Genomic DNA, 14,277 nt, shown 5'->3' on the forward strand with positions numbered 1-14,277 from the left:
ACCTTCTTAACACCAACGAGGAACAACCTAGTTGCTTCTTTAGCAAGCATGTATTTTTGTCTTGCATATCCTTTTCTTTCTCTGCTCAAATCTTTGCTTTTAAAATCATGGATTTAATAATTTAGAGTACATACAGAAATTCAGAGGCTGTAGAGAATCTGCTATGGATTGGCACTTGTTCCCTTTTTTATGCAGATATGTTACCCCTTGGGAGATCAAGGTTAAGGGTTACATTTCCACCCAATGAGAGCCAGTTTGGTGTAGTGGTTAGGAGTGCGACTTCTAATCTGGTGAGCCGGGTTTGATTCCGCACTCCCCCACATGCAACCAGCTGGGTGACCTTGGGCTCGCCACGGCACTGATAAAACTGTTCTGACCGAGCAGTGATATCAGGGCTCTCTCAGCCTCACCCACTTCACAGGGTGTCTGTTGTGGGGAGAGGAATGGGAAGGCGACTGTAAGCTGCTTTGAGCCTCCTTCAGGTAGGGAAAAGCGGCATATAAGAACCAACTCTTCTTCTTCTTCTACAGTCTGTTTGAAATATGATTGGGTATGGTGAAAATTGGTACTGAATTTGGACTCAGCTATGATGTGTATAATTAGAGGAACAAAAGCAGAGACAAGTAAAAGAAAACTGAACCAGTTGCTATCAGTAATTCTGTCCTTAGACCAATTTGACATCAATGCATTTAGCATTGTGCATTCTATGCATTACTTAGGTCTATTCCTTTTATTTGGTACAGATGTGAATCACTGGAGAGCTCATATAAATCGGATTCTTTCGTAAGTATTGACTGGACTTCTAAGAAAATAATGACGCGCTTATACACTTAACTGAATATCACGTTTCTGGCTCAACAGGTTAGAAGTTATAGATGAAGATAGCATCCTGTTGTCTTCTTCTGTTGATCGTACTGTTCGATTGTGGAGTCTATCTGGTGAATACATTGGTAAATGCCACATTTCCAAAATGTAATCCATTCTAAGTGCAATCAGCATTAGCAGATGGGATAGCCAGCAGCAATACCAAACACATTCAAAATTATATTCCTTTCTGTACCAGCCAATGGATTTTTCATATAATTGACAATGTATACCAATCAGGTATTTTATTTGGAATTAAAGGGATTATTTTTTTGCCTAATAGGCCTAATAGGCCTAGAACTGGAAAGTTGCTGTGCACAACAGTATGTTGGGACTAGGAGCTTGGAGACCCAGCTTCAAATCTCCACAAAGTTGTGAGTCAGTCATTCCCTGATTTCTCGGCAATGCCAGGGAAACATTGGTCTTACCTGAAGTTTCTTCTCTTCAGTGGGGCAAAGTCATCCTTGATGGTTAGGTCATGCCTCTGCTCGCTCAGGTAGGGCTATTCAAATTTAAATGAATTGGGTGGCCTTATCTGGGTGACCATGAGGCTCTTGTGGCGCAGGGTGGTAAGGCAGCTGACATGCTGTCTGAAGCTCTGACCGTGAGGCTGGGAGTTCAATCCCAGCAGCTGGCTCAAGGTCGACTCGGCCTTCCATCCTTCTGAGGTCGGTAAAATAAGTACCCAGCTTGCTGGGGGGTAAAACGGTAATGCCTGGGGAAGGGAATGGCAAACCACCCTGTATTGAGTCTGCCAAGAAAACGCTAGAGGGTATCACCCCAAGGGTCAGACATGACTCGGTGCTTGCACAGGGGATACTTTTACCTTTACCTTTATCTGGGTGACCAAGGGCTGGCCTTCCAGTTTTTTAAACAAGCTCCTCCGTGGACATCCAGCCATCCTGATGATCTGGACCCTCTGAGTCCCACATCCCTATTAGATCTCCTGGATGTTGGTCTTTTGCTGATGACAAGGAATGGCTTGTGACAGAGTCCATTAAGGTAGGCTAAAGGAAAGGCTGGGGAGCCTGTGGGGAGGAGTCCCTGACTTATGTAATTGCAGTGAAGAACATCTGTGTTTGAAGTGAATGCTTCAGGAGGAAAATGGTAAAGGACCTGTGTACAGAATATCAGACCTTAGATACAGAATATAAGTCTGTAGGCAAAGCGCCTCCGACGCGTCAGGCCGGCTGCAAGGGAGCCCCCGGCAGTCGCACATAGCGTGGCTGCCGGGGGCTCCCTTGCCTACCGAGCAAGAAAATGGCTGCCGCCAGCTCGAGGTAGGCTGCGCCGCTCGCGGGGCTTGGGGACTGCTTTGAATCCTGCCCGCCGCCTTAAAAAGGTTAATTATTTATTTATTTTATTTCCATTTTGAAATCATAACATCCATTTCATAATGGCTGCAAAATAAATTGTTTTGAAAATTCTTAACAAGTTTCTCTCTGCTTAGCCAGATAAAAAGCACGGTGAAGAAAAAGCAGCTAAACCTCTGGAGCATGGTTGGATACATTAATTGTGTCAGTGGCAAAAACAAAGATTTGTGGCACCTTGATTGCTAAGAAATACAATGAGGTAAAAGCTTTGTGGGACAATCCATCCCAGGTGTGTGAAATATACAAAATGATGCTCAGAGGTGAAGTAGTGCGAGAGGTCGTGCCATACCTGTGACACTTTATTAAAGTTATTTACCCTCTTTCTCCAAGGAGCTCAGAGTAACTTGCAGCATTCTCTCAGCTTTCGTTGCGTATCCCTGTGAACGGAGTGAGGCATAGCCAGCTGACACCACCTCCAGGACTCCTCCATGGTCAAAAGCTTGAAAAAGGCTGCCATAAGTGTTGAATCGCTCCACAATGTCTGTACAAGTGCCGTTTCTTCTGTGGGGATACTTAGACTTCTCCCTCCCCTCTTTTTCCATGCAGGGACTTTTGGCCAGGAAGAACCTTGGGATATTTTTACTCCTACTTCCTGGAAGCACCCAATGGTTCCTTATGAGATTCTGATTGATCCACAAAGTATGCCCAATCATCCAGTGCTGGGGGGAGAGTCTTCTGGCTTGCAGATTACAGACAAAGACGAGGCTACTCAGGTGGTATACAAAACTTAGCGGTGGCTCTCAGCTGCAAAGCTATTTTTTTTTTTAAGCTTGAAGAATAAGAATATTAAGGGGCAGCAAAAGGCCCTCGTTGTGACAATTATCAGTTTCAGTGCCCTCCTGGTAAATGTAGCCATGGTGACTAAAAGTGCTGAATTTTGTGAGCAGAAGATTCTCCTTTCTGAGCTTCTACTGTTTTCAGTAACAGATGAAAGTCTGAAAGGCAACCTATCATTATTAAGAACACACGCCCCCAATCTGTGATCTACACATCTAAAAATAAAAGCCTTATTTGCATCATGTATTTATTTGTAGCCTGCCTTTCTCACTAAGAATCAAGGCAGATCATCAACACACCATATAAAACAATGTAATCAGACCGCATTTGACATCCAATACACAATGCAATAGAACTACAATTAGAAAACAATGTAAGAGAGAAAAAGGTATTAGACATCTATCATATGCACAGAGCCACTTGGTTCTATAATACCCTTCTTAACCATCTGTCAGTGTCTCAGGTCAGTGGTCCCCAACCCCCGGTCCAGGGTCTGTAGATCAGCCGGTACCGTGCTGCGGCTCCTCCTCATCCTCCTCCCTGGCTGCTGCCTCGGGGGCTGCCCTGCCATCTGCTGCCGGCTCATCTCCGGCGGCTGCCATGGCTGGGGCTCCGCCTCAGCGTGGCACTGCACAGCTGCTGCTAGCAGCGCCCCCCAGCGGGTGGCAGGAAGTCAGGGGCATCAGTGGGAAAGCGAGTGGAGCAGGGGCCCAGGGGGCGGTGGCGACATCCCTCGGCAAAAGACTACCCCCCCCCCGGGCCTCAGTAAAATTGTCAAGGGTTGACCGGTCCCCGGTGATAAAAAGTTTGGGGACCACTGTCGTAGGTAACAAGCCTGGGATTCTTACCCCAAAGCTAGGACTCAGCCTAGCCCTAAAGCCACATGTTAATATCACTTTATTTTAGTGCTGAGCTGGTGGTTCCTTCCCAATGTAAGGAAACCACTGGCTATACATACTATGGACCACAGTATGGAATTCCTCGGAATAATGTTTTTCTTCTGCTTTATGCTGAGTATGCTTTTATTTTATGGGAAACATCAGACTAAGAGTGTGCATTTGTTGTATATTCAAGACCCCCCCCCCAAAAAAAAAGCCCCTAAACTACTTACTGGTATTTTCTGGCAACTCTTTCAGCTAGATAGAGATTGGGGCTGCATTTTGGCTTTCTGAAACATCCACCCCTGTGAAAATTCAAGAGTTTTCAGGATAGCTGGATAGTTAAATTTAAAGGGCATTTAAATGGATTGCAGTCCCTTTAAATGCTTTCCAGGTAAACTTTTTTTTTTTGCAGACTGTGTTCTCTCTAAATGCTTTCCCCCCTCCATTGAAATCAATGGTGGATGGAGCACCTTTTTCAAATTTGGTGTTCCAAGAAGCTATGCTGCAAATTTGGTGTCTTCTACCTCAAAAAACAGCCTCACCTTAGAGCCCAGTTGATTCTCCGTTATACTCTATGAGGACCATTGAATATAATGGCCCCCATAGGAGTTCAATATTTGCCAAATGTGAATACTATAGCTGTATTGAGATTTGAGAATATCAGGAAATACCAATATTTTCCAAGTTCAATATATGGAAACCCCCAAAACACCATTCTTTTTGCATACTCCTAGATCAGAGCCACTTATGCTGTTTTAGAATCTTCACGTTTTAAATGAGAATTTAAAACATCTTTGTTGAAAGTAATTAGCATAGGATTTTGGCTTTTAATTTTTTTAAAAACCCTATCCTATATAAAACAGGACCTACCAGTGTAGTATTCAACTTTATAATGGTTGTTGTTAATTGTGAAGTTGTGTCCGACCCATCACGACCCCATGGACAATGATCCTCCAGGCCTTCATGTCCTCTACCATTCCCCGGAGTCCATTTAAGCTCGCATTTATGATGGTATATTTTAATTTATCAGAACTACTAAGGTAGGATAAGGCTATTAGGTCCAACAAAGTCATTAGGTGTTAAACCTTTAGTTACCTAATGCAACAGCATGTATACAAGAATGTACAGTAATAATCTATAGCCTAGATCAGTGGCCCCCAACCTTTTCTGGGCTGGGGACCAGTCCGCGGGGGGGGGGGGGGAGAGGAAGGCCCAGGCGCTGGCGTGTGGAGGCAAACCTGTGCGGAGCTGCCGCGCAAAGATCCTGTGTAGAGCTGGCATTCCTGCGCATTTGCGCCTCCCCCCCATCGCTCTGGTGTAGTGAGCGCTGCGCTGTGCTGCGCTGGGGGGGGGCAGAGGGAGGCGCAAAGGCGCAGGCACGCCAGCTCTGAGTCTGCCGGTGTCCGTGCCTCCCCCCACCCCGCAGCACAGCGCTCGCTATGCCGAAGCAATCGGCCGACAAAGTGGCCGATTCGCTCAAGCCTAGGCCCGCATGCAGAATAGATTTACAGGATTCACAAGGCATTCTCGGCTATGCTGAAAAGAACACCGTGTAGAATGAACAAGCAACATAAAAATCCCAAGCTATCTCCATTCACATACTCAAGTGTTTACATGAATACAGGAGGGAGGGTAAGAAAACTTGAGATCCAGATAACAATTTTGCACTGTAGTCATTAAAATGTACAGAATGCAGATGGCCACCTGCTTCAGTGCAGCAGCACCCATAACTCCCATTGCTGGAAGGTGTAAGATTGGCAGCTATGCCTGTTCAAACAGCAGGTGTCTGAATAGTGCAGCAGCTGCCATCCTTCTTCCATCAGGACACAGAAAACCGTAACCCCAAGTTTCCCGAAGTTATCAATGAAGATATGAAAGAAGAAATCAAAAGGCCATTTTCTACACAAGCACCAAGTAGGAGGTAAGTCAAAATCCTAGGCTGACCAAGAATCATAAAATCATAGAATAATAGAGTTGGAAGGGACCTCATGGGTCATCTAGTCCAACCCCCTGCACTGTGCAGGACAGTCACACCCCTATTGCTCATCCACTGTAACCTGCCACCCCCTTGAGCCTTCACAGAATCAGCCTCTCCGTCAGATGGCTATCCAACCTCTGTTTAAAAATTTCCAAAGATGGACCACCTCCCAAGGAAGCCTGTTCCACTGAGAAACCGCTCTGTCAGGAACTTTTTCCTGATGTTTAGACAGAATTTCTGTTGAATTAATTTCATCCCATTGGTTCGGGTCCATCCTTCCAGGGCAATAGAGAACAACGCTGCTCCATCCTCCATATGGCACCCTTTTAAATACTTGAAGATGGTTATCAGATCCCCTCTCAGTCGTCTCCTCTCCAGGCTAAACATTCTACATTTTACAACCTGTCTGTTTCTCTTTTTCTAGGTTGAAACATGAACAGCTCAGGCTTTTAAAGAGACCGGTCAGCCATGGGAAGCCAAACACTTACCACACCATCAACTATTATGAAATAGACAGTTTTCCAGGAGACTGCAAGAAGCCTGACTTGTCGATTCTTGGGACAGACATTTTTAGTGCCCATTATCAAGTAGCAGCTGAGCCAAAAGCACATTCTTTGTCAGAGTTATGAGTGCTCTTGTTATCCTTTCTCCTATTCCTCTCCTCCCAATGAAATGGAAAAAAAAAATTCTTGGAAGCTAATCCCTGGAAGTTCTATCATGATGTTTTTCAGGTTTTATTTACTTCAGTTGTACCCCAAGACCCAAATTGATTGAATTCTTCTCTCCTCCATTTTATCCTCATAACAACCTTGTGAGGTAGGTTAGGTTGGCCCAGAGTCACCCAGCTAGCTTCCATGGCAGAGGGGGGATTTGAACCTGGGTCTCCCTGACCTTAGTCAACAGTCTAATCTCTACATCACACTGGTTTGCAATGTTTTACATTACAGTAAATTTAAATTACAGTAAAGAGATGAGACATAGTATGGTCCATTCTTGGATATATTTAGAAATTGGAAAAAAGCTAAGAGGAGTTATTCTGGTTATTTCCTTCTGTACACCTCATACCATCCATCCATAACAACATGACTCAAAAGCAGAGCTGCTCTTTATAAAAAGACAAAACAGCAGGAGAATGAGCCTAGAATGGGATATGGGCCATTAAGTGTGCACAGTAAGAGGCTCATTAAACAGATCACATCAGTTTGTGTAATAGAACCAGTGAGCTGGCCTAGCTATGCAAGGCAAATTCACATGACTACCTAAAATACAGAACGGGGGGGAGGGGAATTGTTTGCCTCCTCTCCTTTCTAAACTGCATTCCTGCAAAAAACATTTAAATGTTTCGGGAGTTTCTTCCCAAAAGCAAAATGAGATCTGATGACGTTTAGATAGTTCTTTTGCAATCAGGCCCATAGATACCTATGTGAAAGTATCAGCTTCCTGATGGAACAATTCATTTTCTGCACCTGAAACTCTTTTCCTTGGGCCTGAGAAAGCAGTCCTTGCCTGGTGCTGCAGCACTGCCAATGCATTTAACACTGGAACGCAAACGTAACAAAAAGGCAAACTCAGTGTTTTTATAAATCCTATGATTTCAATGAACTTTATTAAAGTTCAATAAAAGGCATCACAAGAACTTACAGTACAATGAGTATGACCTTCATTTTGTTCAACACTTTTCATATGTGGAAAAACAGGAGACCAAAGCAATTCAGCATGCTGCTTAACAGATCCCTTCTAACTTTTCCTTGCAAACATTTTGGACGAGACCACAATACAGATAACATAAATCGAGGTGGGGAAGAATGTGGTTCTCTTTTAGGCTTTTCAGGTCCTTTTGTTAATGGAAAAGACACACTCAACACAGAGTACAAGAAAGAAAACTACCTTGGCATCTACAAAAAGCTCCAGCTGCAACCCTTGTAAAGGAGCAGTACCTTTGTAACAATTCTTCGATAACATCTGCAGTTGATATGAAAGGCTTAAATTCCCGCACAGAAGATTTAGTATGTGTTCACAATTCCACAGGAATCTGAAAGTTACCAAGGCAGTTTTCCTTTTAGGATTATCATTATCGTAACCTACCTTTTAATACATTCATTCCCCACAAAATGCAACAGATTTTGAGTGCTTTAAACAAAAACAAAAATAAATAGTTCCCCCTCAACACAGTTCCCTTTTATCACATAATACACCTGATGAACTTTCCACGAAGAAACTTCTCACTGAAAACGCAACGGCTTAGTCCAAGTCCATGGTCACCGGACTGTCATTCGTGTGGCATTCGCCGTTTTGTTGTGCTGTCTCAATGTTTTTGATTTCTTCTATGTCTTCACTTTTAGGAGTCATGGGCACATCTGGAGGCTCTTCCCGTTTGGGAGAATCTACTTTCGGTTTTGGTTGGGTTACAATGGGCTCACACACATTGTGTAGCTCCTATAATTGGGGGGAAATACAGTACATTTATGATTCTAAACAGAAAACTGATCCTTGTGTTGCATTCTGCCTTCAAGTCACAGAATAAAAAATGACTGCCAGATTCCTCAATAATACCTCACCTATGCTCAAGACTTCCCTACTGGGGGAATCACAGAATTGGGCACCTTTAGCTGGCACTAGAAGCACACAGTGATACGCCAGCTTCATTAGAAAATGAAGCCATTTCCTCTTCTTTGTTTCTCTCCTTAAACTACTCCTAGTTACCTGTTCCAATTTACCTTGAACACAAACTGTCAAGGATTAGGAACAGAGGAACTGTTTTGGCAATTCAAACCCAGGCAGGAATTTCTGTATATTTTGGTAAATGTGGGCCCAGTTTAGGCTTTACAGGGCATACCCATTTCATTTGCTAAATAAATAAAATGTTTGCTTGTACTTAACAACCAGTGGGTGTCCAACTGAAAAGCACTCTTCTGTAAGCCAAACTCATTTTTACTTGCAGCAAGTGAATTTTCCACTCAGGTTGCCGCCTGATAAGCTGCAACCCACACTGTTCCTGCAGTTCCCTTGACCCGGGGAGGGGGTTGGCAGAAGGAGGGAGGGGAGAAGGAACCATTTCATTAGTGGAGCTCTGCTCAGGTTTCTTTGGACTCAACCCACTGAGGACAAAGGGAGGGGGAAATATCACAAGTTAATCAGTGTCAGAATCCCCAAGGTTTCCGTCATGATTTGCAATGTATGGCTGTCCATCGTGGAACCATTTTGAAATGTATTCTTTTGCCCTTTGCCTTTGAACTTCCCTGCAGCAGTTTGTATCGCTTGTAGACTTAGGCACTGTACTCCAAGGTCATTCCAATGAATGCTATTATGTCTGGCTGGACTCCTGGCTAGGCACCTGTGGTTGAGGGAGTGTTGTGTCTGGCTGGCCTAATGGGCCTGGGAAAGGCAGGAAATCCTCGGGGCATAAGAACCGGTGTATGACCTGTGTTCCTCAGATTTGGAGTTGTAAGTCCTGGGAGAGCTGCTTTGAATAAACTTTCATCTTTTTCACAAGTGAAGTTTTTTTTCAAGTCTGTCATCCTGAAAATCAGCCAGCATAGCTCCCTCACAGCTCCCCATCTCTGAAAATGCTCTACTCAAAGGAATTCTTCTCCCTTTCATTCATCATTAACCCACCACTTTTATTTGGTCCCATACTTCACTGTCCTAAATGCAATACATCCCTTTTCAAAATGACATAGAACATTTTATTTATTTATTTATATTTATATACCACCCTCCCCCGAAGGCTCAGGGTGGTTTACAGGGAACAGGAAACAGATACAGAGGTAAACAAATGTGACAACAGCAATAACAGTACAACAATAACCCCAACATTAAGGAAAACTTAAGTTTTCCCTACTCTGCTTTAATCCTTCCCCACCAAGCATGTTTCACTTTTGACAAGAATACTGGGAATGAAAGGGCAAAACACACAGTGTCTAGGAAATACAGACATAGGGCAAGAGAGCAAAGATGTGGCACAAAGCCCTGACACCAGCATCTTCAGAGGTTTTAATCTTTTCCCCAGTCATAAGGGCTAGAAACCTGCCTTGCCCTTTCATCTTCAAAGACAACACATCTAAGTCCTTCCATTAACACTCACCCTCAGTTTTCCTTTGATTTCATTCACGCGGACCACGGGATCCTGATCGAGACTCTGTTTAGCCTGGGCATTGATCACGTTGCTCAACCATTCCATCGTGTCCCGGACAGACTTCTCTACTTTGATGATTTCTGTTTCATCAATGTGGTTGTATTTCTCCTCCTGGAAGTGGGAGGAATAGAATGCAGTGATGGTTTTCATTAGGTATCACATGCATAGCTACGTGACTTTTTTGTCCACTGATGGAAAGTCACTTTGTACATTGCACAGAAGAGGTAAGGACAAAAAGATGAACGTTTTTGTGCTTTGTATGAAATGTGGCATGATGGAAGTGGAGAGACAGACCAGGATCAGAAGCACCTCCACTTGGCCCTCAGGTTCACTGGGTGATCATAACTCAGACAGTCACGTCCTCTCAGCCAACCCATTTTACAGACTGTGTGGTAAAGACCCTGACCCGAGTGTCTTCAAACAGGAGAAAGATAAAGTCATGACTGAAAGGACATCTCTCACCAGGGCCGGAAAGAGGCCCTAGGCTATTCCACTTATGTGGCCCTTTCACCTCCCTAGAATTCCGCGAAATGAAGATATTGTCACAAAAAAATTGTTCAATAGTCTATAAACACTTCACTAAAGTACTGAAATTACTGAACTCAAAAGGCGAGTGTTCACTGTTTTTAGAATAGTGTAATTTTGCTAACAATTTGAATATAGGCCCCTCTTGATCTTGAGGCCCGAGGCTGAAGCCTAGTTAGCCTACAGGAAAATCCGGCCCTGTCTCTCACCATGAGAAATAAAGAACAGGGAGGGTAGATTTGCAGTGTTCCTACATCGCAAAATAGCTGTAGAAATCAACCAGTATTTACTTTATTAAGCCCACTGCTGCGTTATCCAAAAGAAGTCTCGCCAGCGATGGGTAACTAAATTGCTTTCGCAATCCCCACCACTCCCGCCTCTCATGCTAGACTGCTTGTGCTTGAATACCAACAACAATGGCCGTGCACGAAACTGGTACTTTGAGCAATTCCAAATAGCTCAGAATACTGCAAGTAATAATTGGTATGTTAATATAATTGAAACGATCCATGTGGGTTTTCTCACATTACTACGGGCCAGCTGGGCTGGCTGACGGCCAAACTTCAAACCAGAAACAAGATTTAGGAAGGTTAGTATATAAATTCCATCTGGCAGCCAAAAAGAAAAAAAAAGTTTATCCCTATTATGTTATGGAAATAAAAATGTTTGGAAGTTAATTTTTTAGATTCATCCCCAGCAAAACAGAAAAGAACATGCACTGCCATGAATATCCAGTCTATAACAGCCATAGGAGAGAGGCAGAAGCCTTAAAAAGAAAGATGTTACTGTGGATCCAATATATTGTCCAACGGCAACAAAGCAAAAAAAAATGGTCAGCTGATCTTATGAGTAGACTGAAATTCTGGCCCTTTTGGAAGAAAAACCAAGACTCTTATCAGAGAGCAGGGCCAGCTCATTAGAATCAATACTCCACTGTTTCCTTGACAACGACTAAACTTAAAAGCTACTTTTACAAGTGGCTGCTATTAATACCAGAACTGTAACTGTGAGTGTAGGGAACGGACTGCAGTTCTGGTAGTTTCAAGATCAACCAGATGCAGTCCTTCTTCAGAAAGGAACAACTCATTATGCTGCCCCCACTAGCAGGACAGGATACACATTTACATGTATTGCTGCATCAACAAAGCAAGAAACAACCCCCTCATCCTGTGCCAGTTAAACATACAGGAACACCTAGTTGCCTTCCCTCCCCACAGACCTGCAAGAATCCCTTCCTCCAACAGGGCTTATGCACCATGATTCCAATCCCCCCCCCCCTAGAAACACAGCAGGGCTCAAGTTTTTAATAAAGTATCTATAACTGTGACTGGGCCCCTTAACCAGTTTTCTTAGTAGATCACATGCTACCTCTGGCATGCTAGCAGTAAGGTGTAGCAATGACCCCTCACCGTCAAACACAAGAAGTATATCCCCCCTCCATGGGCTTCTTAAGTTGCCCTCTAATTCCACACAAGCTTATGCAAATCTGTTCAGTCTTGAAGGTGCATGATGTCTTTATATTTTTAAAAAATTATAAGGTAACTAGCTTCAAAGCCCGTTCTTAAGAACGGGCCTTGAAAGGGCTCCCTCCCCTGGGCCCCGGCCAGGCAGCTTAAGGTGGCTTTGGGTCGCAGCTTGGAGCTGGATCAAATGGGGTGGGCGGGACTGCCCAGCTCATTAGCAGGCCCTAACCCTCTACCCTTACCTGCTGCTGGCTCCAGGCACTGAGGCGCGCCTCAGAGCAAAGAGGCTAGAGTCCAGGGACAGATGGCGGGAGTTGCAGGGGCAGGGCCAATCAGGGTGCAGCCAGGCTGCACCCTGATTGGCCCTATTCCAACTTGGACAGCTGGACATGTCCCAGCCCCCAGGCTGTTTCACAAATATATATAGGAACCATGGATGGATAAGGATGTCACCACATATGGTTATGTCAAGCCCTCTCTTCCCAAAATGGGCAATAATGGGCCTTGAGGGGGTTGGCAAGGGAAGGGGCCCCCAGTTATCAAAACAACTTCTGGGAGTGTGGAAGGAAGGTTAGGCCTACTGACATCACTTCCAGAGTTTCTTTAAACCTGATGATTGTTTTAGGGGTTTCTCAATGGTAAGAAGGATGAGAAAGATTGCTCTACACAGAATACTTTTTGTCTGGTTTTCCAGTCCAGGAAAAAAACACACCCACCCCCCACACACACACACACTCCAGATATCTGTATCTGTACCTTTTTTCTATATTCCTCTGTTATCCTTGCATAATGCTGAACCGCATTCCCTAGTTCATCTAGCCGCCTGGGTCGTTCTTCAGCTTCTTCATACCTGATTGCGATCGGACTCCCAAATTTCTAAATCAATCAGAACATACATTTCAGTAAACAAGAACAAGTGTTTCTCATGTGTGCGTGTGTCATCAAGCTGCAGTGGACAAGTCTCTTTTAGGATAGGAGACATTCAGAGACTGTTGGCCATTGCCTACCTATGCGTAATGACCCTGGTAAGTCCTTGGTGGTCTCCCATCAAAATACTGACCAGGGCTGACGCTGCTTAGCTTCCTAGATCTGACAAGACCATGAGCTTCTTGCTTGCCACCTCGCTGAAGCCGGGATACAAGGGACACCTCTTCAATAGTTGATCTCCTTTCTCTATCTTGCGGATAGAGAGTAGCAATAGGAGAGAGATCATTGAGCCACCACAAACTTGTGTGTGGAGTCCCTCAGGGAGCCGTCCACTCTCCAATCTTATTCAACATCTTTATGCCCCCTGTTCCCCAACTGGTGTGGAAGTTTGGGCTGGGATGTCATGAATATGCTGATGACACCCAGCTCTTCCTCCTGATGGATGGCCTCCCTGATAATCCCCCAGAAGTATTTGCCAGTTGCCTGATAGCAGTAATAAGATGGCTCAAGCAGAGTCATCTGAAGCTCAACCCTTCAAAGACGGAGGTCCTATGGCTAGGCAAGAAGGATCCAAGTGAGGAAGCATGCCTACCCAACCTGGATGGAGTAGAGCTATCAGTGGCTCACTCTGTCAGGAATCTGGGTGTGATAATCGATGCCTCCCTCTCAATGGAGGCTCAGGTCACGAAAGTAGCATGGTTGGCATTCTACCATCTTTGACAAGCCAAACAACTAGTGTCCTACTTGGCCCCGGAACACCTAGCCACAGTGATCCACGTGACTGGACTTCTGCAACTCGCTCTACACAGGCCTGCACTTAACCTTGATCTGGAAACTACAGATGGTCCAGAATGCAGTGGCCAGGATCCTCACAGCGACACCAGCCAACAATTGCATTGGCTACCAGTCGAATTCCGGATGAGACTTAAGTTTCTGGTAATCACCTTTAAGGCCATATGTGGTCTGGGCCCAGAGTACTTTTGAGACTACCTTTCTGCCTACAGTCCTCAAAGAGCTTTACGCTCTGCCACCTCCAACTGGCTGGTGATCCCTGGTCCCAAGGAAGCTTGCCTGATCTCAACTAGGGCCAGGGCCTTCTCCATCCTGGTCCTTGGTGGAACGAGATCCCAGAAGAGATCACGGCCCCAATGGGCCTAGAACAGTACCACAAGGCCTGCACAAAGGGGTTCTTCTCCCCGACATTTGGTTGAGGTCAACCTGAACCAACGCCTTCCACTGGGCCCCTGAGCCTCCCTCCAATTAACTGACCAACCACTGGTCCATCAGTAGGCTTCAGTTGTGAATTACTGTTCTCATTATTGTTCTATTGTTCAGCTGTACTATTTTGTAATAT

At 44.7% G+C, this 14,277-nt stretch overlaps 2 protein-coding genes across 5 annotated transcripts in view; one reads left to right on the plus strand and one right to left on the minus strand.

The window, feature by feature from the left end:
* LOC143839597 (cilia- and flagella-associated protein 337-like) overlaps positions 1-7,351 on the plus strand; it is a 40,200-nt gene extending 32,849 nt beyond the window's left edge. The window contains exons 26-30 of one of the 4 annotated variants that reach the window (XM_077341818.1): positions 744-783; positions 862-950; positions 2,784-2,950; positions 5,719-5,816; positions 6,298-7,351. In XM_077341818.1, coding sequence (XP_077197933.1) covers positions 744-783; positions 862-950; positions 2,784-2,950; positions 5,719-5,816; positions 6,298-6,502 — 599 coding nt within the window. In that variant the 3' untranslated portion in view covers positions 6,503-7,351. The other 3 variants (XR_013231775.1, XM_077341820.1, XM_077341819.1) reach the window with 3 other exon arrangements.
* Positions 7,352-7,445: 94 nt separating this feature from the next.
* The window catches only part of HSPH1 (heat shock protein family H (Hsp110) member 1), a 28,845-nt gene continuing 22,013 nt past the window's right edge, over positions 7,446-14,277 (minus strand). Inside the window, exons 16-18 of the mRNA XM_077341821.1 lie at positions 12,753-12,872; positions 9,958-10,119; positions 7,446-8,309 (exon numbers count right to left, since the gene is read on the minus strand). Of these exons, the coding sequence (XP_077197936.1) occupies positions 8,115-8,309; positions 9,958-10,119; positions 12,753-12,872 (477 nt within the window). The 3' untranslated portion in view covers positions 7,446-8,114. The remainder of the gene's footprint in view (positions 8,310-9,957; positions 10,120-12,752; positions 12,873-14,277) is intronic.

The sequence above is a fragment of the Paroedura picta genome, chromosome 6, assembly GCF_049243985.1.
Source record: "Paroedura picta isolate Pp20150507F chromosome 6, Ppicta_v3.0, whole genome shotgun sequence".
Lineage (NCBI taxonomy): Eukaryota > Metazoa > Chordata > Lepidosauria > Squamata > Gekkonidae > Paroedura > Paroedura picta.